The 25,928-nt window shown below is 41.2% G+C and overlaps 1 protein-coding gene across 1 annotated transcript; it reads right to left on the reverse strand.

The window, feature by feature from the left end:
- Positions 1-1,603: 1,603 nt before the first annotated feature.
- Positions 1,604-2,638, reverse strand: GPR12 (G protein-coupled receptor 12). The gene has a single exon (XM_063393518.1). It carries the CDS (start codon positions 2,606-2,608, stop codon positions 1,604-1,606), a length of 1,005 nt encoding a protein of 334 aa, XP_063249588.1. The 5' UTR covers positions 2,609-2,638.
- Positions 2,639-25,928: the final 23,290 nt, after the last annotated feature.

Raw genomic sequence — 25,928 nt, forward strand, 5'->3', positions numbered from 1 at the left:
TGAAAAGGACAGATTCCATTTGGAAAAATCCAGACCAGCAGCGCAGTTGTCTCTACTATCTCTACTACACAGGTATATTTTTTTCATTGAACTCTAAATATTGCTATTTTTACACTTGAGTTTTGGATTTCGTTTTTTTTAGTGGAAGGTACTGAAGCAACAATACAATATGCTGACTTTGACATTCAAGGGAGTATAACCTCCTGCTGATGCCAGGGCATGAACACGTTGAGCTCCCAGCAACACTAATGGAAGAGGTACTCTGAACTCCCATGCGCTGACATGAGGGTACACCGTAAGTTTCATGAAGACAAGTGCCAGGAAGATATTCTTTCTGACAATCAAGTAGTCTTCAAATCAGAAAACAATGCCTTATTTCTAGTGCATTTTAATGTGGCTTCAGTGGAAGGTTAGAAGCAGTCTGAAATTTAACCATTCATGAGAGGAAGCTCTGCTTTCTAGACCAGAACTATAATGAAGTTCTACAATGAAGTGAACTGACATGTTTACAGTGCAAAGAATGAAACTGCCAGAAAAGTAGAAAATACTGTTTCATTTTGCAGTTCTGGTTGCATATAATTATGAACCAGATGCTTCGAGAATTTATAAACGTCGGTATTTAAAATTACATAGGAGAACAGTGAAAACAAATGGTAATAGTACTGACTTGGTAAGAAATGTAGGGGAACCATTTCATGTAGTGCTAAATATGTGCTGTAAGCAATCTGTAGGTTGTTTTATGAAACGTTTCTTATACTCTCCTGAAAAGATAAACTTGTCTGAGAAACCTAGTTTTCAATCTATCACAAATGCATAGCCGAAAGAGGCCATATTGTTTCATCAATTTCAGAGATACCCCCTGTCAGTTTTAAAATCAACAGCATAGCTCCAATGTCCCACATGCAAGTGAAAACATATGTCTGACTTTTGAAAAGGAAAGCAACGTGTATCTCTGGCTTTAACATCCAGCCAGAACACATGAGAGAACAGGTAACTCTAGAAAACAACTGTCAACCTAATTCATGCTGAGATGTGAAATAAAAAGCTGCACAAGTACTGTCGCACTTAGAGCAGATTTGTTGCACTGAGATTATTACAATAAATTCCATATGAATCAGTACAATTGGCCATTATTTTGAAGAGTATTCTGATGGTATACAGATGGGGTAACAGGACTTGGTTTGGGGTTTTTTTCTGTTTAAAAAAGAATTAAAGAGGAAAAAATATTTTAACAACAGATTGTAACGTGCAGTATGACTAAACTCAATCACATAAACAATTTTAAAGAAGTATGCTTTTCAATCTAATTTTAATTGGGAAACTTAATGTAAAATCATGGCAAACATGGCAAAGTCTGGGTAATATGACAAAAATACCCTGAGCAACATTATAAATCTGTTAAGAACACTGATTATTTTGATTTTGGAAATCTTCCTTAAACTGCTCGATTGATTTCGGTCGCTGGGGTTTTCTGTTTACAAGAAGGTCAGTCCATCCTGTGGTTTTTATGTGAACCCATCACACACCATTTAATGAATGCATCTAAACCAAAGACGGAATGTCTGGAAAGTGACACGTTAAGGAGCGTCCTGGTGGCTGCCCATCAGACATCACTGGGTGATCTCGCCCTCTGAGACAGGTTAGAAGGAATACAGCCACAACAGACGAGCCAAAGCGCTTTCTGTATCTCCTGGTTTCTAAAAGCATATATTACAGGATTGATGATGGAATTGTAGGTAGCTGGCAGGAGGGTGGCATAGGTGTATATAGAAGGATAGGTGTAATCTGCTATTAAAGAATAGAGCGTAAAAGGCATCCAGCAAGCAGCAAAAGTCCCCAAAATAATGGCCAAAGTAGACACTCCTTTTCGGGTGGTCACATAGTGGGAAGTGGCCAGGAAATGGTGTTGCAAGGCAATCTGATGGGCATGGCGCATCACGATTTTACAGATCTGAATGTAGAGCTGCAGCATGAGGGCAAACATAAGCAAGAAAGAGACCGAAAGGACAGCTGCATTATTTTTAGTGAGTGGTCTGATAACACTGCAGGTGGATTCGTCTCTGAGGCAGTTCCAGCCCATTACAGGCAGCAGTCCAATACAGATGGATGCTCCCCAGAGCAATATAAGCATGACATAGGTAAAAGTGACAGTCCTCTCTGAATTGTAAGTCAGGGCATAATACAGGGAGAGGTAACGATCAACAGTGATAGCCAGCAAGCTGCCAACAGACGCTGAGAAAGAGGCAACAATCAGTCCAATCGTAACCAGTTTCGTAGCTTCTGACTGCAGAAGGTAGGCAAAAACAAAATTGATGATCAATCCAATGCCTGCTAAGAGATCTGCCAGCGCCAGGCTGCCTATCAGGAGGAACATGGGGGCACGAAGACTGGGATTATGGAAAATGATCAGAACCACAACGGCATTCTCGCAGGAGATAAGGGTCCCTGAAGTACACAAGACAATGTCCCAGGGGTTTACCAAAAGCTCTGGCTCAGGGTCTACGGCAGGAACCAGGGAGGAGCCTGCAGCTGAGGCATTCTCTGTAGAGCTGGCTTCTACATGATCCTGAGGCAGCCAGCTCAAATTAACCTTCAGATCTTCATTCATTTTAACCCCTGTCTTCTTCAACAGAAAGACATTTTTTTAATATTCAGCCACAGCAATGGATACATCACCCCCCCGGAGCATGCAACGCCCTAGACACCAACACCAGCCTGACGTGCAGGCAGGCACTTGTTACATAAATGTGACAATAGAAAATAAAAACAAAAACGGGGGAGGGGGGAAGATACTTAAAACTGCCCGAGATTATCCTCCAAGGGACCGATGCAGGGATGCTGAGTGATCCCTAGGGTAACCCGCGCAGGGCGGGAGGCTCGGGCACGGGAGGTAACCCATAAGCAGCTAAAGCCCCCTCTAAGCGCCGCAGTTTGGGGCGGGGGCCGGCGTACACCCCGCTGCCCTGCAGCCGCGATGTCAGTGCGGCGTTATATTGGCCACGGAGGGAGCGGACAGAATGGGGAAGGAGAAGGGGAGGCGGAGTATCGTTCACCGACCCCCCGTGAGGAAACCCCGCCCGGGCTGGGGGAGAGTAGGGCGATATCCTCGGAGAACTTACAAACTCGACGCGGACACCACACGCACACGCATCCCCCACGCACCGCCAGCGGCGGATCACCTGGGCTGTCCCCGGCGGCTCGGAGCAAGGACGGACGGAGGCGGCGGGCGGAGGCGCGGGCGGAGGCGCGGAGGGGTCGCCGCGCTCCCTTCAGGCGCCAGCGGGGCCGGCGCCGCGCGCGGGGCGGGGGGCCGAGGGCGCAGCGCAGGTGCGCGCCCCCCGCGCGCGCGCGCGCAGGGCGTGTGCGTGCGCCCGGCCGCGAGCGAGGGAGCGGGGGAGTGAGGGGGCGGGGGCGCGCCTCGTGCCCGCGCGCCTGCGCAGGTGCGCGCGTGGGCGGCGGTGAGGGGGAAAGGGGCGGCCGCCCCCGCCCCGCTCCTCCGCCCCGAGCGAGCGCCGCGCCCGGCCCCGCCACGGAGGACCGCGCTTTGTGGCCCGCTGGCCTCCCGCTGCTGCACGGCCACCGGCCGGCTTTTCCCTGGCTGCAGGAGCCTCCTGGAACTGTTGAAATGAAAATTATCCTCGTTCTGCGGGGGTGGTCAGGTGCTGGCGGCACGGGTTTGCCCAGAGAGGTTGTGGTGTCTCTGCCTCTGGAATAACTCAAAAGCTGATGGCATCGCCGTCCCCGGTGGCGTTCGAGGCCAGGTTGGCTGGAGTCCTGAGTGACCTGCTCCCTGCCCATGGCAGGGCACTCGAAAGTGGATGGTCTTGAAAGTTCCTTCCAACCCAAACCATTCTACAGTGCTGTGATTCTGTGGTCCTGAAGGACCTGTTCTGATTAGCAATGCTTTGAGAAGTGGGGCTGAACCAGACCATCCGCAGAGGCACCCTGGAGCCGAACCTTTCTGTGATCCCACACAGAAGATGTGCATCCCATCTGTGATCCCATGGTCTATGACCATGTGAAAGTGAGTCATAGGATGCTAGAGTCAATTACGTCGGAAAAATCCTCTGAGTTCATTGAGTTCAACCCATGACTGAACGTCACCTTGTCAACCAGACCATGGCACTGAGTGCCACAGCCAGTCTTTCCTTGAACACCTCCGGGGATGGTAACTCCATCACCTCCCTGGGCAGCCCATTCCAATGTTAAATCACCCTTTTTGTGAAGAAATTCCTCCTCGTGTCCAAGTTAAGTCTCCCCTGGCACAGCTTAAGCTATATCATCTCATCCTGTCACTTGTCTGGGAGAATAGGCTGACCCCCACCTGGCTACAACCTCCTTTCCAATAGGTCCTGAATTTTTTCTAGGTGACCCTGCTTTGAGATGTGGGGCTGTACCAGACCACACCCAGAGGCACCCTGGAGTCTCAACCATTCTGTGTTTCTGCAACCACAAGAAAATGAAAATGCGGTATCAAAAATTTAGAAGAGATGCCCAGTGTCAAGTCGAGAGCAGGTAACTTCTGCCTGTGCAGAGAGGCTGCAGGGGTAGCATGGGCATGGGGATGCCTGCCATCTTTGGATGGTGACATTAGAACACATGGGCATTTCTACAAAGGTATTAGATATTGGGTAGTGCAGGTAGGCCAGTGGGGCTTGGACTGAGTTGGAACTAAACTCAAGTATAGGCCACTGAGTCAGAGGAGCCACACCAAACAGCTTTAAATGCCAGATACGAATGTATTCTGCACAGAAATAGTCTCCCAAGGTCCTCTGTACAGTCAGTGGAGAGAAGTGTGTCCTCCAGGGCATGTCAAAACAGTGGGGTGAGTTGTTCTACAGAGGAGCCTGGGAAAGTTTATGAAAACATGCTTTGTCCTGATTTACACCACTCTACACCTAAAGCCCTCTGGACAATCAGGCCCTGGGGAATGAAATATTTCCTTCTCTCTTGTTGAGTTATGGACTCAGCAAGTCTGTGTGGTGCCATCCTCCATTCAGATCAACCTCAGTCACTGTGATAAGCCTTGTGAAACTTTGCTGGATGACTCAAGATGATTCATTCATATTTCTGGTGCCCCTCCTGCTTTATAACAAGGATTAAAAATGGATATCACCTTACTGTTGATCATTGTCTTCCAGTTTTATCCAGTGATTTCTTATGTGACAGTGTGACAAATACTTTCCTGTGATCTGGACTGAATATGTTTGGTGTCTTTCATCATCTGTCATTCTTCCATTTAGAACAGTTGCAATAAAAATGTAAAAGCTTTTCCTCAAATGTTTTAACATTTGTTTCACAAATGGCAAAGACAGGCGTTTCAATTGAATATTTTAATTTAGGATTTTGGAGAGCTGTGTTTATTCACTTATTTAATTTGTGAATGATTTCCATTCCAATTATAACACATTATAAACAAGCTAATGTTTGTATCCTGTATTGCCAGTTTGTCACTTTTTCCTGAGATGGACTTTGAGATTTCCTGAGATTTCCTGGTGGACTGTTGTCATTAGGGCAGACAGCATTGGCATGGATTTCACCCAGTGAAACAGAACACTTGTCATTTTGAGGAAAATCTCTGTTTATTAAAATCTTTGGCAATATGAAGATTACCAGATGCAAAAAATTAGTGATAGGTCATAGCTAAAGAGCTTTTGTACCACTACCTTGCTGTTTATTTCTGTCTCTCATGAAGCTGCAGATAGAGATGTTTGCTGACCCTCAAGCTAGCACAGAACAGCCTGGTGCTGGAACAGGAAGCAGAGGTCGAGCTGTGCTGGCTTTGGACCCGGGATCTCGGGATCTCTGTCTGACGCTGTGACTGCCATGGTGACGTACAAAGATACTCTGGCCCAGCTCAGTTAACACAATGTGGCTCTGCAGAATAATGGCATATCCTGAGGAATATATATGCCTGTGAGGGATAAAATACATGTGGAGGCTGGTGCTGTTACCTGTCTTGGTCATAGTCTCGAAGTTTCTCACTCTTCAGGCAGTCTGTGACCTGCTGTGTCCAGGAGGTTTGGGTGAGTTCAGGGACACGCTCTTCTTTCCTTCAGGTATCTGCAACTGGCAATACATGGCAATCTCCTCTCCAGGGTCATGCCCTAGCCATGTCCTGAGGGGAAAGTCTGCTTCTGCTTCCAGGACCCCATGTGCCATGGATGGGGAGCCTCTTCATACAGTTAAGGGATGAAAAATATCATCTGCTCCATTGCCCCCCTGGTCTGAACAGTAGGAGCATCAGGCTTTGGGGTGCATCCTGAGTTACCAGCCAGTAAATTATAGAGCTATCCACAGAAAAAAACCAGTCCCATTCAAATAGAAAAATTATCCTGAAATAACACATTGACATATTTTTCATCTGGGTCCCTACCATCTAGCAGGCTTCCCTTCAGGAAATCCAACAAGGTCCCATGCCTCTCTTATTCTTTCCTAAGCACCCTCTCTCTATTCTTAATCTCTGTGTTTTGACTCCTAGTCTTTCATCCTTATAATCCAAACCACCCTGAAGGAGCACCTAGTCACGTGTGAGTCCTCATTACCTGGAATTATTTTTCCCTTGGATTTTATTTTCCCCCATATGTAGTCTTATAGTAATTTAAATAAAATTAAGAAAAGAAAGTTCATATTCTGGTAACAACTCTTGCAGATAGTGATGGTTTGCTGCACAAAAGAAGTGTGAAAATCCTAAATATATGACAGCAGCCTGTGTGCATTGTAGAAACGGCTTTGTCAGAATGTTCTTTCAGGAGATTTCATCTCCACATTGGTGTGGAGTGTTCAGTGTTACATGAATGTCATTTAGGCACTCAGACCATATAATGAACCAAATTCTTCCCATGCACAGAACTGAGCAGTTGGTACTGATCTTTCAGAATCTTTAAACCAGCATACCCTGGACGCTGCACAGCCCATTTAAGCTTTTATATTTTAACTTTCCCTTTTTTTCCCCTTCCATTGGTGAATCAAGTGTTGAAGTCTTCACTTATTTTTTCTGAATTGTTAGGCAAGCTGGAAACAATCAGGAGCATAACTAAAGTAGGGGTTATATATAAAGAATATTTTGGGTTTATTCCCAATTAGTCTTTGTCCGTTTCCAAAAGAAAGAAAGAGAATGGAGCATAAAAGAATACTTGCCAATTTATATCAGTTAAATAGAAAATAAGTCTCGTCACACAGATATTACAATGGGAAGACATATTTTGTTCCTCTGCAGATGCAACAGATTTTTGAAAGGCACTTGTCTTATCATATGCCATTGTAACAGAAGTGCCAATTTTCATTAAAATTCTTGTGAAGGGGATTAATACCTGTTTTCTTACAACCTCTTAAAACACCAGCTTCTGACAGAGCCTGTGCCAGGCTTGCAGTTATTGCATAACCCACAGAATAGGCAAAGAATGGACATGTTAAAAAGGCAGGTGGATGTCATGGCAAACAAAGAAGACAACAGAGTGTTTGGGTGGGGAGCTTTTGTCACACAGCTTGTTCAGGCAATTTTAAAAAAAATATATATACAGCTATAAACATAACTGTATTTCTCAGAAAGAATGATTTAGTCATTCCTACATTGTAGGGTACCAAGTATGGGACAACACTGAGCATGCATGGGAAGTAGCTGGTTGTATCTGAGTTCCCTGTGCAGAGCTGTGACAGAGGGCTGCTGTGATAAAAGGAGAATCATGAACAGAAGCAGGGAAATAATTATTACTTCTGGACAGTGAACTGATGAGATCAATATTTGAAAGCTTTATACAGTCTGGGCCAATGTGTTTTAAAAAGTACTGAGAAATGAGAGTCAATGCAAGAAAGAGTCACAAAAAGTATTCTGAAGAACTGGGGAAATTTCTCCTGGTGAAGGATTTATAGAAATTACTCTTTTCAGTTAGTCTAAGAGAAGATCAAGAAATGCATGGATTACAGCCTAAATTTCACCACGATTTTGAATGGCTCTTGAATGTATCAGAAAAGAGTGTAATGTCTGGAAGCTGAAGTTAGAGATATTCAGATTCAAAATTAAGCTCAAAATTTTAATACCAAGATAATTATGCTCTGGATCAACACATCCAGGTCAAACAATCCAGGTTCCATTTCATCTTGACACCTTTTTGGAAGACACCTTTCTCAAAACCAAATTTTATACAGGCACATGCCAAAATAAAAACATTACCCAAAATAGGTAGCAATTTAATTTTTTCCTTTTTGTGGGCCTCTATAGCAAGGAGAAGTTTCTCATAACTCACAGTTTATTCTCTTCAGGTGGAAAGAACATGCCACTCTCATGGTCTGAGATTTTTGAAAACAAACCCTTTTCCCTTGGGGAACAAACCCTTTTCCCGTGATAGTCTGGGTTACTCTGAGGAGTTGTCCTTTCCTGATGGGCTCCTTGCCCATGTGTGGTAAATGGCTGAGTATTCACAGTCTTCAAAATTGTCTGTCTTGGAGGCATGTTTCCCTGTAAATATATCTCATTATTTTCTTGGTAGCATAGGTACTTTAAATAACTTTCTTCTCTTCTCTCTCTCTTTTTTTTTTTTTTTTTTTTTTTGGGGGGGGGGGCAGGGGTGATTTATCATGGGTGGATTATTGTGGAACTGAAGGAAGAAGTGCACTTTGCTCTGACTTTTATAAGCATCTTTTTGCTAGCTTTTTATTACATTGACAAAAAATTGATTTCATTACAATCTTCATTTACTAATTAGGCAAAAAGCATGAGATGAATGAATGAGAAGCACTGAGCTTCTTTAGAGCCCCACAAAATACCTGGAATTCTTCAAAAGACCACAGAGGACAACCACAGAGGACATCAAGGAAGAGAAAACAAGGCAAGCATATTAAAAATATTAAAAGCTGTATGTTGTCCTGGGAAAAGTTAGTGCTACAAACCCCTGTATTGACCATGCTTAAGTAGAAAGGCCGGCTCGCAGCTATATTTGGTTGCTCTGTTGGTCAGCAAAGTAGTATCCCAAAGTGGAAAATGATTTGAGGCACGTTCATTATTCTGCCTTTTTTATAAGGAGATAATGGGCATCATGGCTTTTTAAAGCATGGAGAATATTTCTGGGGGTATTCTGGAAAGCATGTCCAGTTATAATAGTTCTCTGAAGGGTAAGTGGCCATATTGTTGAGACATATAAATGATGATTTAAGAGTTCATGCTTGCACCTTCGTGGAAATTGTGGTAATAATGCTTAAAGATATGTTATCAAGCTCACAAATGTCATTACAAAATTATTGAAGTCAGATGTGTTACAGTGCATGACATGGGAAATGTTAGCTGTGTGAGAAGGTTGGATGGAGGGGTTGTCCAGCAACATGCACTCCTCCTGCAGGAGCATCAGCTTTATTGTCTGATTATTGCTTTGTATTACATGGGATATTCAGTGAGAGGGCTTTGGCTGTGAGCTTGGTTGGTGGCAAAATCCACTGAATGGAATAGTTTGACTTCCTCTTCTGTGTCAAAGCAGAAAATGTCAGAAATTCTTGTGGATCCAACATGTCTTTCACAGAACTATCACCCCCATAGAAGTGATGCTTCACTCCAATCCATGTAATCAATTGAAAGTTAGCTTGGTTTTTTTCTTGGGAAAAAATCCACCAAAAGAAAAAGCTTGCAGTTCCACTCTGAATGACAACACTTATCTGAATTGCTTATTTGTAAATACCAGTGTCAGAGATATGGGGAATCCAAGTGTGTAACAACACAAGTGCAGTTTAGGACAGGTCAGACAGAAGCTTAATTATCGATGATCATAATTAATGATGTGGAAAAGTGGGGAGCTGGAAACCATCACTGTTAGTTTTTACTTGAAAGGAATATTCTTTTAGTTACTATAAACTTCATAGCCAGACCTCTCAAATATTAACAATTGGTACCACATATGACCATGTCTATAGAGCAGCAGTAACAGAACTGCTTTTAAGTTTTCTATCAAGACATCACAGCAAAGACAAGTTAAAAATTCCTTTTTTCATCCAGTCATCTTCAGAAGAAGGAAATATATGTGTGTATGTGTGTGTGTGTGTGTGTATTCCTTTGGGAATGCATGAGTGAAAGAAAGCATTCCTGACAGGAGCAGAACCTGTTCACCCCACTTTTTTAAAAGGGATCACATTTAGTCATGTTATGAAACTTCCCTAGACTCGCATGGCTAGTCTCACCTCTTTGCCTGACTTTCCCATTTATTTCCTGCCTTGGTTGGTTGTCACCACCCTACTTATTTTTCGTAGGTTATTCTCCAGCTCAGTCTAGTCTCTTTGCACCCAGACTCAAGCTGTGTCCTTTCGATGATGATGCTGCCTTTCTCTACCCCCTGCATGGTGATAACTCTTGTCCAGTGCCTCATCACTGAAGCACGATTCTATCCAAGCTCAGCAAATGGGGCCTTCTCCAGCTGATATCCATCCAAAATGCTGCTTGCAGAGGTCACTTACCTAGAGCAGTGCTTTTAACAATTTAATCCTCTCTTAACCATCTTCCATTGACTGTGGTCTCAAACTTCAAATACGAGAGGCTCATTTTCTCTTCCAGTACCATTCAGGAAGTGTTGAATTTAGTATTGAGATGTGTTCACCACCTGTAATGAGCTTCTGGAGCCATCCTCTGCTAACTATTGATCACTTCCTTTGACACTTGGCACGTGTGTCCTGTAAAACATTTTTGTCACCACCTCATTATCCCCTTTCAAATGACTGTTTAAGCTGTTGACTGATTAATTCAAATGTAAGAATTACTAGATGAGGTCTTACAGAGGTCAGACTTGTTGATTCAAAGATTTACTTTAGTCTTAAATGTTAGGAATCTCAGTGATTTCTGAGTTTTATTTGATCTTTGTGCTGGGTGCGCTCTGTGCCATGTATGTAGCTGGATATACTTGCTACATTTTACTTCTGCGTATCATATTTCTAAAAGTGTTCTTATTTTGTATAAAACAGAGGTGTTTAGTGAGCCTTTTCTGTATATTTAAATTAATTTATGTGGCATCTAAAGAAATAGCCTCTTGAGAATCCTCCTCCTTCTCTGACTGCCTTTGCTAGTGAGCTGTCTAGGCAGCTAGTCTTCCCATTTGGCTAATACAGACCAAATTCATATACAGAAAAGAGCTATTGTTACTGTTATTGGTGGTGCTGGACATTAAACAGCAGACCATGATCCCAGTGAGAGATAATGAAACATCAACACATGGGCTTCTTTTTGATTGCTTTCAGAATTCCCTTTCGAAGGCAAAGGTGTGGTAAAAATTAGAACCTGTGTTTCCTATTGACTCATCTTACATTCACTCCCACTCTTCTGTTAAAAAAATAGTGATAGAATAAAGTTACTATTGTACTTTATGGACAATAAAGCAATACTGAAGTTTTAAGAGCTAGGTTTGTTTTCTTTTGGGATGCCCATCTCAAATATTAATAAACAATTTCTTCAAAAGTTTCTGATTTACAGACATGTATTAAAATCATTGGACTTGGTGTTTAAACACTGACAGCTGTAGAAGTCTCTACAGCAGTTTCTGTTTCAGGAGAAGAAAGGGAGGTTTTTTTTTATATCTGTAGGGCTAACTATAGCCTATCATGAATTATAAACTAGATCAGAGACTTCTAATGTTTTACTATCTGGACAGTGACCCAGAACAACCTCTTTCTGTGGCCATAAAAGGGATTGATTTTCTTGGCTCATTCATCTATAGAAGTATTTTCAGTTAAGATGACCAGTTTTCCTAATGAGAATGATTTTGAGTTACAGGTTTGTGAAGTTCACAGAGAACATAGCTATTCACAAATCAATTATTTGTAACCAGTATCAGTTCTTAGTATGGCATTTATATGCTGGCATGCTAATTATAACTCACTCCTATTTTTGGTTCAGTGATCATGCTTATAATTAACTTTTTTTAATACTAGCAATTGTTCTCATTTAAATTTTAAAATTGGTGGTTTTAAAGTAGATATACTAGGGTTGAAATTACATCTTGAAAATTACATGCTTACAAGCATGTATGGTCTGAAAATTAGTGTATTGTCATATTTGTTATAATGCTGGTATTTCCCTAAATGTCGAATACTTTATACATCTGACATTTAGAAACTGTGAAGGAAAGAGGAATGGTAAAACACATGACCATAGAGCTGATAATTGAAATGTGGCCTTGTAAATCCAGGTCTATGGGGCTGCTACCCTGGTCATAGATGCAGGAGGTGTGTGATTAAGTATCTGAACCTGCGAAGATTTATAAGAGCCATCATTTTTCACAGCAGTTGTATGAAATAAAAAATGATACTTGAAAGACAGGTTGAGGACCAGGAGGAAAAGTGTGATGAGTAGAGCTGGTGGTTGATCATGATTTCATTTACATGATTGTAAATCTGTAACTGCTCCATGTCACCTGTACATATTTGGGTTCAGTGCCTGGCTGGTATTTAATAATCCCACAGTCCTGGTAGGGAACCCAGGGCTGGTGCAACAATGGTGCAAACAGTGCAGCTGTGCAGCTGCTGCACACTGGGAACACTGGGCTGCCTTGGCTTACCCTGATGGAACAGCAAACACAGGCCCAGTAAATACAGCCACTGTTTCTATTGCAATAAAATGTAGGAGGAACTCCTGAACACAGCATCTATTCCGAGACCTTTGTCCCCTTGCCTTTAAGAGGGATGAATATGCAAGGAATTCCTGAGATGAAGCGGTTGCAGGAATGATGCCTGATTATGATGAAGATTCTATCCTTCAATCTGATGGTTTGCAGTGTAATTTTATCTGCTCATTCTGCTAAAAATTGCTCACTGGGGAAATTACAACCGCTAAAAGCATTTGGGGATTTCAAGTGTGGTAGAATGAATTTTCTCTCATTTTTCTCTCTTTGGCAGGAGTGGAAATGCAGCACTTCTTCACAGGGTTGAGAGGAAAGGGGGGTGGGACAAAACTATTGGAAGTCGTCCTCCTGGGAGCTTTCTCTGGGGAAAGCACCACTTCTGAATCTAAAGTAATGCTGTTCCAGTGCATTTGTGTAAAATTGTCCATACTCTTAGCTTAACACTGTAGCAAACTCATTTCCAGCACTGTAGAATCTAGCCTTGCTTTTTGTATCTTTATCACTTTGTTTAGCTCTGTTTTTAACAGTCTTGCCACAAAGGCTGCTGTAACCCTTCAGGTTTCAGCTGTTTCCAGGAGAACTGCTGTATGTGCCAATCACCACTGCAGAAATGGCTTGACCAGAAGCTATAACAATACTCTGCCCTCATTTATGGATGCAGTGACTGGGACATTTCTTCTTTCCATCTTTCTTCCTAAAGCTCTGCGGCACAGGGATGGTTTACAGAGCACGGAACAGGACAGAAGGTAGCTAAGTGGCCAGATGGAATACAATCCTGACCAGCTGCAACATGAGAAGCTCCTGAATTCCTGTGTGGTGGCTATTGTATGGAAAAAGTAAATATACCTGTGCTTACATCCTTGCAGCTGTAACTTTCCTGTGGCAGGAATGCTTCAAGCCGTGAAGTGGCTAGCGTTTATTTGTGTTTAAGCATTTATTATGTATGTATGTATGTATGTATTGTATGTATTTATTTATTTGTTATTATATTTAAGCATTTATTCTAGCTTAAATATTTCTTCTTCTTAGACGTTTTTGATTAATTCTATGGCTGTTGGTTGTCAGCTTGAGACTAGCCTGTCATTACACTATTAGTTGTGTGCCGAGAAGGACAAGCTGCAAGTACAAAAGCTGTGGAACTCTGAGCTGCAGATGTGTTAGGTCCTGAGTGGTGAATCCAGTGACAGGACCTTGAAGTTGTTATTGCTCTTAATTGTCATGGCACTCTTAAAATTCAGGTAGACATATTGCAGAAGATCACAACTTTTGGGGGTAGGAATCTCTAATATTTTGTCTAGAGACTTTTAGTATCAGAGCAGCTCTTGGGGAAATTCAGTATGAAATAGGTTACGCAGAACTAAGTTCTATTGATGTAGGCCAAGTCAGTTTTCAGGGACATACTGATGCAACATTGATCTAAAATAGGTTTCCAAAACGTTGGGCTGGGGTTTTATCTGTTTGCTGAGTACACACAAGTCAGGGAGATCTGGATCCACCATCTGGCAAAAACGAGGCATGTATGCTGGTCTGAAAGTGTCCCAATTAAGACTGTAATTAGCTGCCTGAAATGGGTGCGTGGAAATGTGACAAGTGTAGTAAGTGAGACAAGAAGATACAGCAAGTGCATTATTAAGCAAAGCAGTGAGACAGCACAGCGTTATCCCTGAGAGTAGCAGCTGACAATGAATAGGAAAATGTATGGTGTGATGGAAAGAAAAAATAAATACACATTACAATAGAAGCTGAAATGCACAGTTGTTGGTCTCAGATTGCTGGAGGGTTTCACTTCTGTCTGCATTTTGATTCCTAATTTGCCATGGTTTTGTGTGCCCGTCTTCAAGTGATTAATCTTATAGTCTTAATTTTAGTCTTTATTTCAGAATTCAGATCTGTGGCAAGTGAAAGAGGAAAATTCTGGACTACTCTATAGCTAAACAAGAGTAGGTAAGAGCCCTGTTCATGACAGAAAGAGATCTAGCAATCAGGAACTGACCTATTATATTTTCATTTATGCCTGGAATGTGTTTTCTTGATTTTTCTTTTCCTAGGTTTTTTTGGTTTGGCTTGGTTGGTTTTTGGCTTTTTTTTTTCCCCTTTGCTAAGTGCCTCCTTCGGAATATGAATATATTTTAAAAAAACCCCAAAAACAGAATATTATAAAAGTCACCAGTACTCCTGTGTTGTTGTTTAACCCCAGCTGGCAACTAAGCACCACACAGCTGGTCCCTCACTCCCCACCCTTGCCAGAAGGAGGGTGAGAAAGAAAATTAGAAGGGTAAAAGTGAGAAAATTTGTGGACTGAGATAAGAATGGTTTAATAACCAACCCAAATAAAATAAAATTATAATATTAATATTGATAACTTGTAAGGAAAAGGAAGGTAATAAAAAAAAGAGATTAATAAAACCCTAGAAAGACAAGCGATGCAAATAAAAAACAATGACCAGTGCCCAGCCAGCCACACCCTGAGCAGCAACCTCCAGCCAACTTTCCCCTAGTTTGTATGCTGAGTATGGCTCCACACGGTCTGGGATATCCCTTTGGTCACCTGGGGCCAGCTGTCCCCTCCCAGCCCCATGTGCACCCCCAGCCCACTTGCTGGTGGGGTGGGGTGAGAGGCAGAAAAGGCCTTGACCCTGTGTAAACCCAGCTCAGCAGTAAACAAAACATCCCCATGTTATTACTGCTTCCAGCACAAATCCAAAACACAGCCCCACACCAGCTACTGGGAAGAAAATTACCTCTTCCCCAGCCCTAACCAGCACATCTTGATACAAACGGTTAAAACACACTTGCATCCCTTTTCAACATACAAATGTTGTCCACTAAAGTGAAACCTCCTAGGACACACCCACTGGTTTGTCCTATTTATGAGATATGTTTTATTTATTTGACCTAAATATTCATGTATGCCTTTCCATCACATGAAAAAAGCACAAGAGATTGTACAGCCAGTGTATTGACAAGCTGCCTGGAATCACTTGTCTAAACCATGGGAGCACTCTGCTATCCGTTTTTTTTTTTTTTTTAAATTCGGTAGCTGCTGTGGTGTAGTTGTGTATTGGTTCTATAGACTGAATTATTTGGTCTTTTATTTCAGTGTTTTGACATTTCCTTGCCAGTGCACTATGTAAACTCTGGTTACCAGAGTAAACAAGGTTTGGAATACATTTCTTTTAAAGCATTTTGGTTTCTCTTTAAAATTGTAGACCTAGAAGTGGGCTCATTAGAAGTAAGTCAATCTGAATTCATTTCAGAATAAATACAAATCTTGGAAACCAGCCAGGTTTGGTAAAGAAAAAGAAGGAATGCTCCTCATATATTTCTCAGCTGTACCACAGCACACAAAAACAAGTCCAGGAGAAACCAGAACTTTGCCTGAAATTCATAATTGATTACCTTAGTCACTGTCAAATCATTGTAAAAGTGAAATAAATAAAATCACTCACTATGTAAAACCCAAAACACTTCGGCTGTAACTCGGCTTCCAAAATGTGGAATACATTTAATACTAGTTTGAATAGACCTATGGTTTGGCCACCCTTTTTTTCTCTGTTCTAAACAACTGTTTTCATTTAGCTGTACAAGATGGACCACAGTTATGCATTCAGATTTACACTCTACAGCTCTACTGAAATCAGCAATGGCTGTTGACTCTGAACACAACACACAGTATCACACTTCATTTCTTCTGGAAAAGAAATCTTGGGGAAAAACTGCAGTGTAACTAGCCAAACTGATGGGAATTTTATAAGATGACTGTAACACACTTAAAACTCAACTATGCTCTTGTAGCTTCATTCTCTCCTTTCTCTTTGGATGCTAGCTCATTTCTCCTGCCCTTGTGTTACTTGAAAGCTGACATATTCCATGCCAAAGCTCCAGGAAAGATTTTTGACAGGGGAATATTTCAAGGAAATAGAAACAAAGTAAGGGAAAACAAACAAAATTATGTTTGACAAATGACCAAGATGGCTCCTTAAATCTGCATTATTAGTTGATTAGTTGGTACATTTTCTGCAGCTCAACAGAAATCCAGTCTGGTTTTTGACCTTACAGCTTAATTTTCTGTTCTAGTGGATTCAGAAGAAAAAACAACTGCGTGATCCACCTCTGTGTTCGATGACTTGCTGCATGCAACTTTGAGTTGTTTGTAGTACTCAAATGTGTCACTAGATTTACCATTCTCATATGTAATAATTTTTTCATATATCAGTGTACCTATCAAGCATTTTCAAACAAGCTACTTTGGTCTGCATCTGTAATAGATGGGTTATAGAATTATTGATAGATTAAACTAATCTTGTAATTTCCTTATTGCACCAAATCCATCAAAGATTTTTTGCAAATGTTTATTTTAGCATCTTGCCCACTATTTTATGTTACTCAATAGTTAAGAAGTGGGCTTGACTTTTGAGAAATATGAGGTCAAAATCACGTTTTGCTGCTTACTTTCTTTGTTAACTAAGTTCCTATGCATGGGAACAAAATTAGTGTATTTTATCTTCTAGCCCTCCAGTTTCTCTATGTATCTTATGTAGGGTAAGTTAATGTCTGAGTGTATTTTCAAGGACCAGTCACTCTGAAAGTGATTGCTTCTCCTTCACTTCCTGATGAGGGGACCCCAGGTTAATAATTCCGATTAAGAAACCAGAAGTTCTATGAGGTGAACCTCAGTCTTTCTGTGTTTCAGCTCCTCCTCTCTGGAGCAGACATGGCAGCATTACCATGCCTCAGGAAGCTTCCAAAAGGATGCTAATAATTCTGAGATATTTAAGAATCATAATAGAAGCTTATATGAATATAAACATTTATCTCATGCGAAAAGAAAAGCTTCTGACTCCGTCCAATTGAGACTTCCTCTCAGTTTTGCATTTACCAAATATATTTTTGCTATGATTGGTGTTAGAGATATTTTGCATATAAAATATGGGAAATCTGAATTTCTACATACTTTCCCAGGCTTATTTAAAAGCCAAAATGTAATGGCATGTGTATTACCAAGACTTCTAAAGAATGGACAGACCCTTAAACTGTCTCATTGCACCTTAGAAAATAAGCAGCAATCCATCTTATAGCCATCCCTGGGAAAAGTTCCTCTATGAAGGGCTCCAGCAAAGAGGGATTTGAGACTTTCTAAATATGGTGTGGAAGTTTTTCCTTTGACTGTGGAATTTGAAGGGCATCTGCATTCTGGAGTGCCATTTCTAGCAGAGAATGTAGTGAAACATGGACAGCTTGAATGAATTGTGATGATCTCATGTCACCTCACAAAAAAGATACCTAGCTGCGTGATCAAAAAGTGTGTTAAGCTGGAGAGAGGCACTTCAGAAAACTTTCCATAGTTTATCTGACTTTTTTTTTCTTTTTTTTTTTGGTAACAGGCTGCATGGAAGATGACTCAATGAGATGTCCCAGTAGGAGTCATGATAGCCAAAGGAAGAAAATAAGGCATGAAGTGGCAAATTGGATGTTGACCTCCTAAGTCTCTCTGATGGGCTGTGTTGCTGTTCCATGTGACTTTCTCTCTGTGTATGTAGGAGTGGATCTCTGGTAAAGCTGGGCTGACTGAAGCTGGTTCCTCTTCCAAGTGGGTAGTACAGGCTGTGTGTAGGGGGTGAATATTGGTGTGGTGTGTGTCACGGGTGAGTGCACTCCTGCGTTTGCGGCAGCATTCCTGGTGCTATGTCACTTAGTGTTATGTCACTCGTCACTCTTTTTTTGGACTTATTGCAGCTCAACAACTGCTAAGTTCAGAATTAATGTGCAGCAGTAACTCCCCATGGAGCAGACATTTAAGGCCAGTATTTCAATATCAGAATCCCATAGGCACAAATTGAAACCATTCTCTTTGCAAGATTTACAGCTCTCTTTCTGATTAGCAAGAGCCAGACATTGTTTCCTGAAATGTCAGTTTTGCTGCAGCTCAGCAATGGATGTGACACTAATTAAAGAAAGCAGAGGAGACAAAAGCCTTGCTGTTGTAACTCTGGCAAAGCTGCAGGCAGATACGTATTTGACTCTAGTGTTGCATTTTAGATACCTGCACAGAGTAATACTTGCATCTGAGGCAGTAGTTTGTAGAGCAGGTTACTTCTCTTTTGCATACTTTCTTTTGTATTAGGCACCTATTGGAAATGCAGAGGCATTTAACTTCTTTCTCCATAGAGCAGGCTGTGTGGTTCAGAAAAAGCACATTTTATTTCATGTGCATTTTCCTGCAGAGCAATCTGCTCTTCATTTTTTACAATGAGAAGGAAAGAAGGCTGAAAAGCTTAGGTGAGAGCCATGCAAAAGGTAATGGAAATCTCTGATAGAAACGAGATGAAACATATAAGAAAGAAAGTATCAAAAGTCTATATGTCCTGACTAATTAAGAGGAAATGGTCTGTACTGCAGTGCTTCATGAAGGGAGCATTCTATTTCTGTATAACTGGCTACAGAGGTTTTCAAACAACCAAGATTTTGAGAGAAGGCCCTGACCCTCTCAGCTTCTCTTGGTCTGTAGGACTGACCCGACAGCTGGAGCTGTCAAGATGTAAACTGAACTTCAAAAAGTGCCAGTAGCTGTGTATGAAAAATGTAAATATGGATCACAAAATTGCTGTAAGGAAGAATTCAGCCCGTCCTTGGAGTCTGGAGGCCCTTTGTTTTATTCATTCTGTTTATATAATTTTGAGCAGGTCCCTGATGAAGTGCTGCTCTAGACATCAAACCGAGAAATCAATAAGTATTCATTAACTTTAAGGTATTTGGGAATCAGTGCCTTGGATGGGTATGTACAGAGTGCATGGATGGGAAGATTAAATGTAGCAGTTAGTTATTTTTCTGATTAAGCATCTTTTGTAGGATACACTCTTGAGCTGGTAAGGAAGTAGGTACCTGGGATTTACTTGGCTGTGACAACAGCCAGTACTGAGTGAAGTACTTGGATAAGAAATTCTAGAAAGCTGCTGTGTTTCCCTTATTACCCTTTTTCAGCCCCTGTTCAAACAGTCAGATTGCTTTAGAATTAAGGTCAACGTTAAGAGAAATGGTTAGTTCCTCCATAAATCAAAGATATCCAGACACAGGGAAGGAGAAATTCCTCCCTGCAAATATAGCATGGAAGTATAAAAGAAAGAAACTATGCATAGCTTAAGGTCTTTTAGGTAATAGAGGAGGGTTACAAATACTCCATTTGCTTATTTGGCACCTTGGCTGTGTGATGAACTCTCTTGACTGGGAGAGATGGAGAAAGGCAGGTCGCTTTAAGCAGACATATTTTAATGCGCAAACAAATGTCATGTGTGGCATGCAAGGGACAGCCTTCTGCTTTCTAGAGAAGGAACCAAAACCTCCAGTCTTTACACATAATTCTTTGCACACCAAAGTGGTCACTGTCCCAGTCCAGCCCTATGCAGCTGCACAGGGTCCTGCTTTCAGCAAGCAGCTGACCTGGTTTTAATGCCAGCTACTCTGTAAAGAAATTGCAGAGTTAAATATTTTGTTCACTTTAACATTACTGCAGTGTTTTTCAGATGTCTTCTGGCTGGTGTCATTACTGGTTGTCACAGCATGCTTTTTACAGCATTGCAGGGAACTGTTGCCACTGCAGAGCAAAAGCAAGCCTGTCTACTATTCCCTACCAAGAGGTCAGTGCTTTACTGCTCAGTGCAGGAAGGGCAAACTGCTGTTCAAATAAAGCTGTCCAGCACTGTCTGTAATGGTAGAAACAGTTTATTTTGCCATGAATGAAAATTGTGAATACATAAAATGCTGGAATAGCAGCCTTTGTTTCATGTAGGTAAATGTGTCCAGCTGGTTCAGGTGAAAATTGTACTGAGCCAGGGTCCTGTTATTATCCCACTACTGCTAACTTAATTAGCAACTCAGTGCTGGCAGCTATAATTTTGTGCTGCTTACTATACAGTGATTCAGCCCAGGGCTTATCAGTGAAGACAGTGGAAGGTGTAACAGATGGATGGGAAAAAAAACCCTACCCTAAACCAGATGAGCTGGAGAACAGGTGATATGTGTGAGAAGGGAGGAGATGACAGTGCTGCAGGTTTTTAGAAACTTGATCATTAGTTTGGCTCATGTACCTGTTTACTAGGTATGCTCAGCTAGATACATAATAGAGCTCAGTCTGGAGGCATTTAAGGCCACAGTAGCTTGGTGAGAGAAGACTCAGTTCACATGTGAAAGGCAGAATCTGAGAAAGTTCTGACAGGAGGGAGAATTAAGCTTTTGGGCAGATTTTATCCTGCAAATTCTTGAGATGTATTAGGGTAGCAGTAAAAGTAATCTCTGGTTTAGCTGATCAGAGAAACTGTCCTCACTCACTGAGTTGGTGAGGTGGTCTGTTGCATCTTTTTTTTATTGTTTTATTGTGTTTTTTTATTGTTACTTGATGGCCCAGCTAGCAGCTTTTAGTCTTGTCTTTTAATGTTTAATTAATTACAAATATGTTTCCTATGGAGATTCATTACACAGCTTGACTCTGAGTTGCTTTTTTTCAGTCCTCTCCTCTGCAGTTAGTGTTTATGTGGCTTTTCCTCATAGTGATGGAGCAAAGTACATCTGTCTTCTCTTAGCCCACAAGACAGAGTGGTACACAGCAAAGGTAAAAAGGAAAAAGTGATGAGAGAAGGGGTTTATAAAAAAATATTAGATCCTTTTCCTATATTCAGAAGAATTGTTCCTCTTTTGTTTAAGCAACCAAGTGAAACTTTCTGAAGGGTAAGAAACAAACGATTCTCACCATAAATGAACTGTGAATTATTTTTGCAAATAAGTTTTTAACTATACCATATCCAATCCTCCTGCTGGTGGGAGCAGAATGTAAGAGCCTGTAAACCAGAAACAAACCAGTTCAATGGAGTGTTTATTGTCTGTTTTTTGAGATTACTCTTGTAGTTTGTTTAGCCATTCTCTAAGAGTGAAAGAAAAGGTGAGAATTTTGGTGATTCATAGTTTTAAATCTACAGATTTTAAGGATACAGCTCTTGATACATTGCAGAATAACATAAAGATGTGTGTTGATGATGAGACTGCTGCTCTACTCACAGGCAGCAGTAAAAAAATGCAGGGGCAAAGCCTGCAACCTCAAGTATTTCAAATCATGACTTGTACATGTAACGTTTGTGAGAACAACCTTCATAATGCAAGGTACTTTCTAGTTTATTTAGTAACAAATTGTGTTTGTCTTATTTCCCCTCTGTCTTCCATCCGTTAGGATTCCCACAAACATGCAGCCCACATTTGTCACTTATGTGCTGTGTTTTCCACATGCAACAGGGAAGCTAGAAGTGCTGAAATTATGTCTCCATTGCAATCTGTAAAAGTGTGTAGCTACCTAAATGTTTTACTATCACTTTTTTCCACATCACTTTTCATGTATGTGTAGATACATGACCAAGAAGTCCGAGCACAAATGCCATTCTTTTAAAGGTGATGAACTGAGGCAGAGAAATCGAGACCATCCTGCTCTTCCTTTTTCTTATTAACTTCAGTTATCTCTGTAAGCTGTGTGATGCAGAGGACTGTCTTCATCGATATTGCACTGTGTATAATACAATGCCACTGGGATAGAAATAGTAAACAATGATAAACAAATTCAGATAACTAAGTAGCTGCCTCTACCTTTGTTGCTTTGAGAATTTGAGATCTCATCTTTAGTAGGGGAATAAGGTAGACGTGTACAAATTGAAGCTTTTATTTTAATGAAGCTTTGTACCTTATGTTTGAAAGATATTGCTATTATTAAGACCCCAAGAGAAATTAAATTGTGCATGGCTTAATTTGAAAAGATACTTTTTTATGTATCCAGAGTGCTAGTGCCAATTCCAGAAATTTTGTTGGTGTTTGGGAAGGGAAGGCAAACAAGCAGAAATATCCAACTTATATTTTAAGAAACCGAGGAGATAAAATGAAAGGAAAAAAAAAAAGGAAACAATGTGAATCTCAGGTATGCAGGGGATCCATGAGCTGCTACAGAAACCACCTATTTAAAGTCATCATATTTTATAAATAATCCAGCAAATTCTGGAGTATATATCTGTCAGTTGTTCCCATGGGAGTGTGCTTGGTTTGATCTATTCTGTTTTATGTAGTCAACTTGAGTAAGAAGAGAGTACCACTTTTTCTGCTGAAATACATGTGACCTGCCAGCCATCAAAACCTAGTATTTTTAAGAAAAAAAGACATTTTAATTTGTGAAAGGCGTGTTCCAATCGCTCATAACACGACAGTGAAAAAACTCCAAAGCTTTAATCAAAAAAGCTAAATAATAAAGGCACAGTACTGGACCTTGAGCTGGATGTCATTTGATGCAGATTTGTTGAACCTTCATGCTGGTTGCCAGGATAAAGATGTGATGCGTGTTTCTGTTTATGTCTCTGTTTTTATTTGGATGTCTCTATTTTTTCCCCTCTGGGGAAGTTGTTCTTTGACCCAATCAGTTTTACAATGCAAGCAAATGTCTGCAGTGGCTATTTTCTTGCTGAAACAATTTATTTTTTTATTATTACAAACATTAAGTAGGCTCAAATGGGAACTGTAACAAGGTAATAATGTAAGCTTTGAAATAAGTTGATTTGAAATGCTGAGTAGTTGTAGAAAGCCTTTGGTGTAAAAAAAAAGGTATAGCAGTAAAATATTTTTGAACTTCAGTCTTGAAGTTAATTCACAGGTTGTTCTCAGGGAAGGCATTTTGCTGAAATTTCTTTTCAGTGTGCTTCTAAATTTCCTATTGGACTGTACCAGCCTTAAGAGAAAAAGAAAACAAAAAAAGAATAAGCAGGTTTTGTGTTCCTCTCTCTTCCCAGTATCTTTATGCTTTTACAGGGAGTGAGCCGAGGGTCCTGCTTGACATGACAGCTTTTTCCTTTGTTTTGAGTCAATGTTGAGAACTACAACCACACTATCAGCTATTGTTTTCCAGCCTCTGTGAACCCTCGTTGAATCCTCACCCCACTGAGAAGCATCTGCATAATTTTTCTCTCTTTGCCCTCTTCTTTCCTACCCCTGCCCAACCACTAAATCATAGCTGATGTTTTCTTCTCGCTCCATGGGCGCTTCCCTGGGCCCTCTGCCAACCAGTGCCTGCCAGACCCACGTCTGTGTGTACACACTGCCAGGCTGTCCTTCAAACAGGAGCGAAGTGGGAAATTATAGAAACAAGCTTCCAGCCATCCACAGCCTGTGTCTGCACAGGGCCTGTCAAATCAGCCAGCAAAATACTACAGGCAGCACAGGCAGGATGAAAGTGGGAAAGAAATGACCTCCCATCAGCTGATGTGCTGTAACTGTGCACACAGTCTGTGGCAGAAGCAAATCACAGCCACAAGTCTTTCCTTGCAGACATTTAACAGCATCAGTGCAGATAGCCACTGCGGGGTAGCTGACACACAGCGGCTCGTCACTGCCTGGTAACTTGTCTGTGTGCCTGAGGCTTCTCATTTTTGCTAAGTTATGTTCAGGTTAGCCATGGCAGGAGAGTGATGTTTGTACCTGAATACATGTCCTGAAAACACAGTATCTCAGAGAACTGCAGCCAAAAACCCTCTGCGTAAATGTACTGGTCTGATTCTGCTGCACAGAGAGCATGTGAGGTATTGGTTCTGGTACAGGAAACTGTACAGGACAAGGCAGACAGGAGGGACTGATGTGCTGCTGCTTTGTGTGTAACTTGCTCTGTATTTTTTACTCTATGTACTATTTGTTTGGACATGGACTAGTCTTTGCAAAGCCAGGAAAATCCTTCTTAGAAGTAACCAAGTGGCAAAACTCCAAAACATTTATAACCCTGTTTGTGTCTAGATTGTACCTGCACAAAACAGTTGTTTGGCTTCAGTGCCAAAATAGAAACTTACAGCAGGAAACAGATATGGGCCAAGAAGATTGTAGGACCTACTGTTACGAGAGAAGTTTCTGTTCTGTATTGCTGTTTCCCTTTTTGGAATTCAAAGTCCGAAGCAGATCACTCATGGTTTTTTGCACCTCCAGTTCTCCCTGTGTTTCTATCCTTCAGCCAAGGATTTCAGTCCTCCGAGTTCTGCTGAATTTTGTAGTGAGAAAGTGAGCCTTTGCAGTGGTTTCCTAAGTTTTCCTAATTTTTGTGTGCCTATGTTCTTCAATCTCAAACTCTTGTCTCCATCCTAAATTTTTGAGAATTTTCACCTCAGATCATTTATGAGACTTTCAATTTCTGTATAAAACTTGAAGGATCTTCATTTCTTTTGCTAGTTTCAAAGATATTGCTGAAGTCTTCTGTGACTACCTTGGCACTCAGAACTCAACAGCAGCTCACTATAGTAAAACACCCGAAGGCCTGATCTTTCCCTCTGAGTATTGAACTTACATTAGGAATCCCAAAGAGCCTTAGTAAACCTATTTCCAAGTCCTGCCAGAAACATTAAGTTGCTGCTCAGCTTCTGAACCCAGCAGAGCAGGCTGGTGCCTGCAGGCAATGTGCCAGTGATATTTTAGTGCAAAGTAAGAGTGTGCATTATCATCACTTGCCCCCTTAGCATGCTTTGGTTCACAGCAAAAATTGGTCTTGGAGCACACAGATTGAATTCCCTTCAAACTTCACTAAACCAAAGATGCCCTCCAGCAGCATCCTGTGGACTGCTGCTGCTTGTGGGGTGTAGGTGGCTTGTACAGATGGCATGGGGCTGTTTCACTCAGTGAAGGCATTCCTTTTGCTCCTCAGAATGCCACATGTAGGTATCACTTTATTGTCTTCACAGCCACTAACAAACCTTTCAAGAGGTTTGGAAAATAGTTTCTTTTCAAGTTACAACCACAAACCCAAAGGTTTATGGAAGTACCTTGACTGACAAAGTCTTAACTGAGAAGTCTGTTTCATAATTTTTAGTGCAAGTATCACTTACCACCTTAGGAGAGCAGGATAGCTCTACTGTTTCTGGAGGAGTGTTGTCCTTAGTACTGCTAGGGTATTGTAGGTTTTTTTAGGCTCTGCTCTGAGGGGAAGATTAATTATTGTTGCTCTTCAGAGGCTTAATTAATTGATTCAGACCTCCTGATAAAAAAATCTTTAGCAGAGGTGGGGACAAACCTGTGGAACAACTTAAGGAAATAAAGGATGTTCTTTAAGATATAGACTGGATAATGGTCTACCTGAAGATATCCCGAAATCAGCTCACTGTTGAATGGATTCTACAAAGTTCACAGTTTCATCTTGAAGCCATGTTATTCAATCTTGTTAGTTTTAGTTAGGTTCCTAGCTCATACCTAACTAGCTAGTGAGCTGATTTGTTCTTTTCCTAGTGTCCCAATTAATTTTTTCCAGTCACCTGGATACTCTGCAGTTATTTCCAAAAGCTGGAATTC

This window comes from Prinia subflava, chromosome 3 (genome assembly GCF_021018805.1).
Source record: "Prinia subflava isolate CZ2003 ecotype Zambia chromosome 3, Cam_Psub_1.2, whole genome shotgun sequence".
In the NCBI taxonomy this organism is placed as follows: Eukaryota; Metazoa; Chordata; class Aves; order Passeriformes; family Cisticolidae; genus Prinia; species Prinia subflava.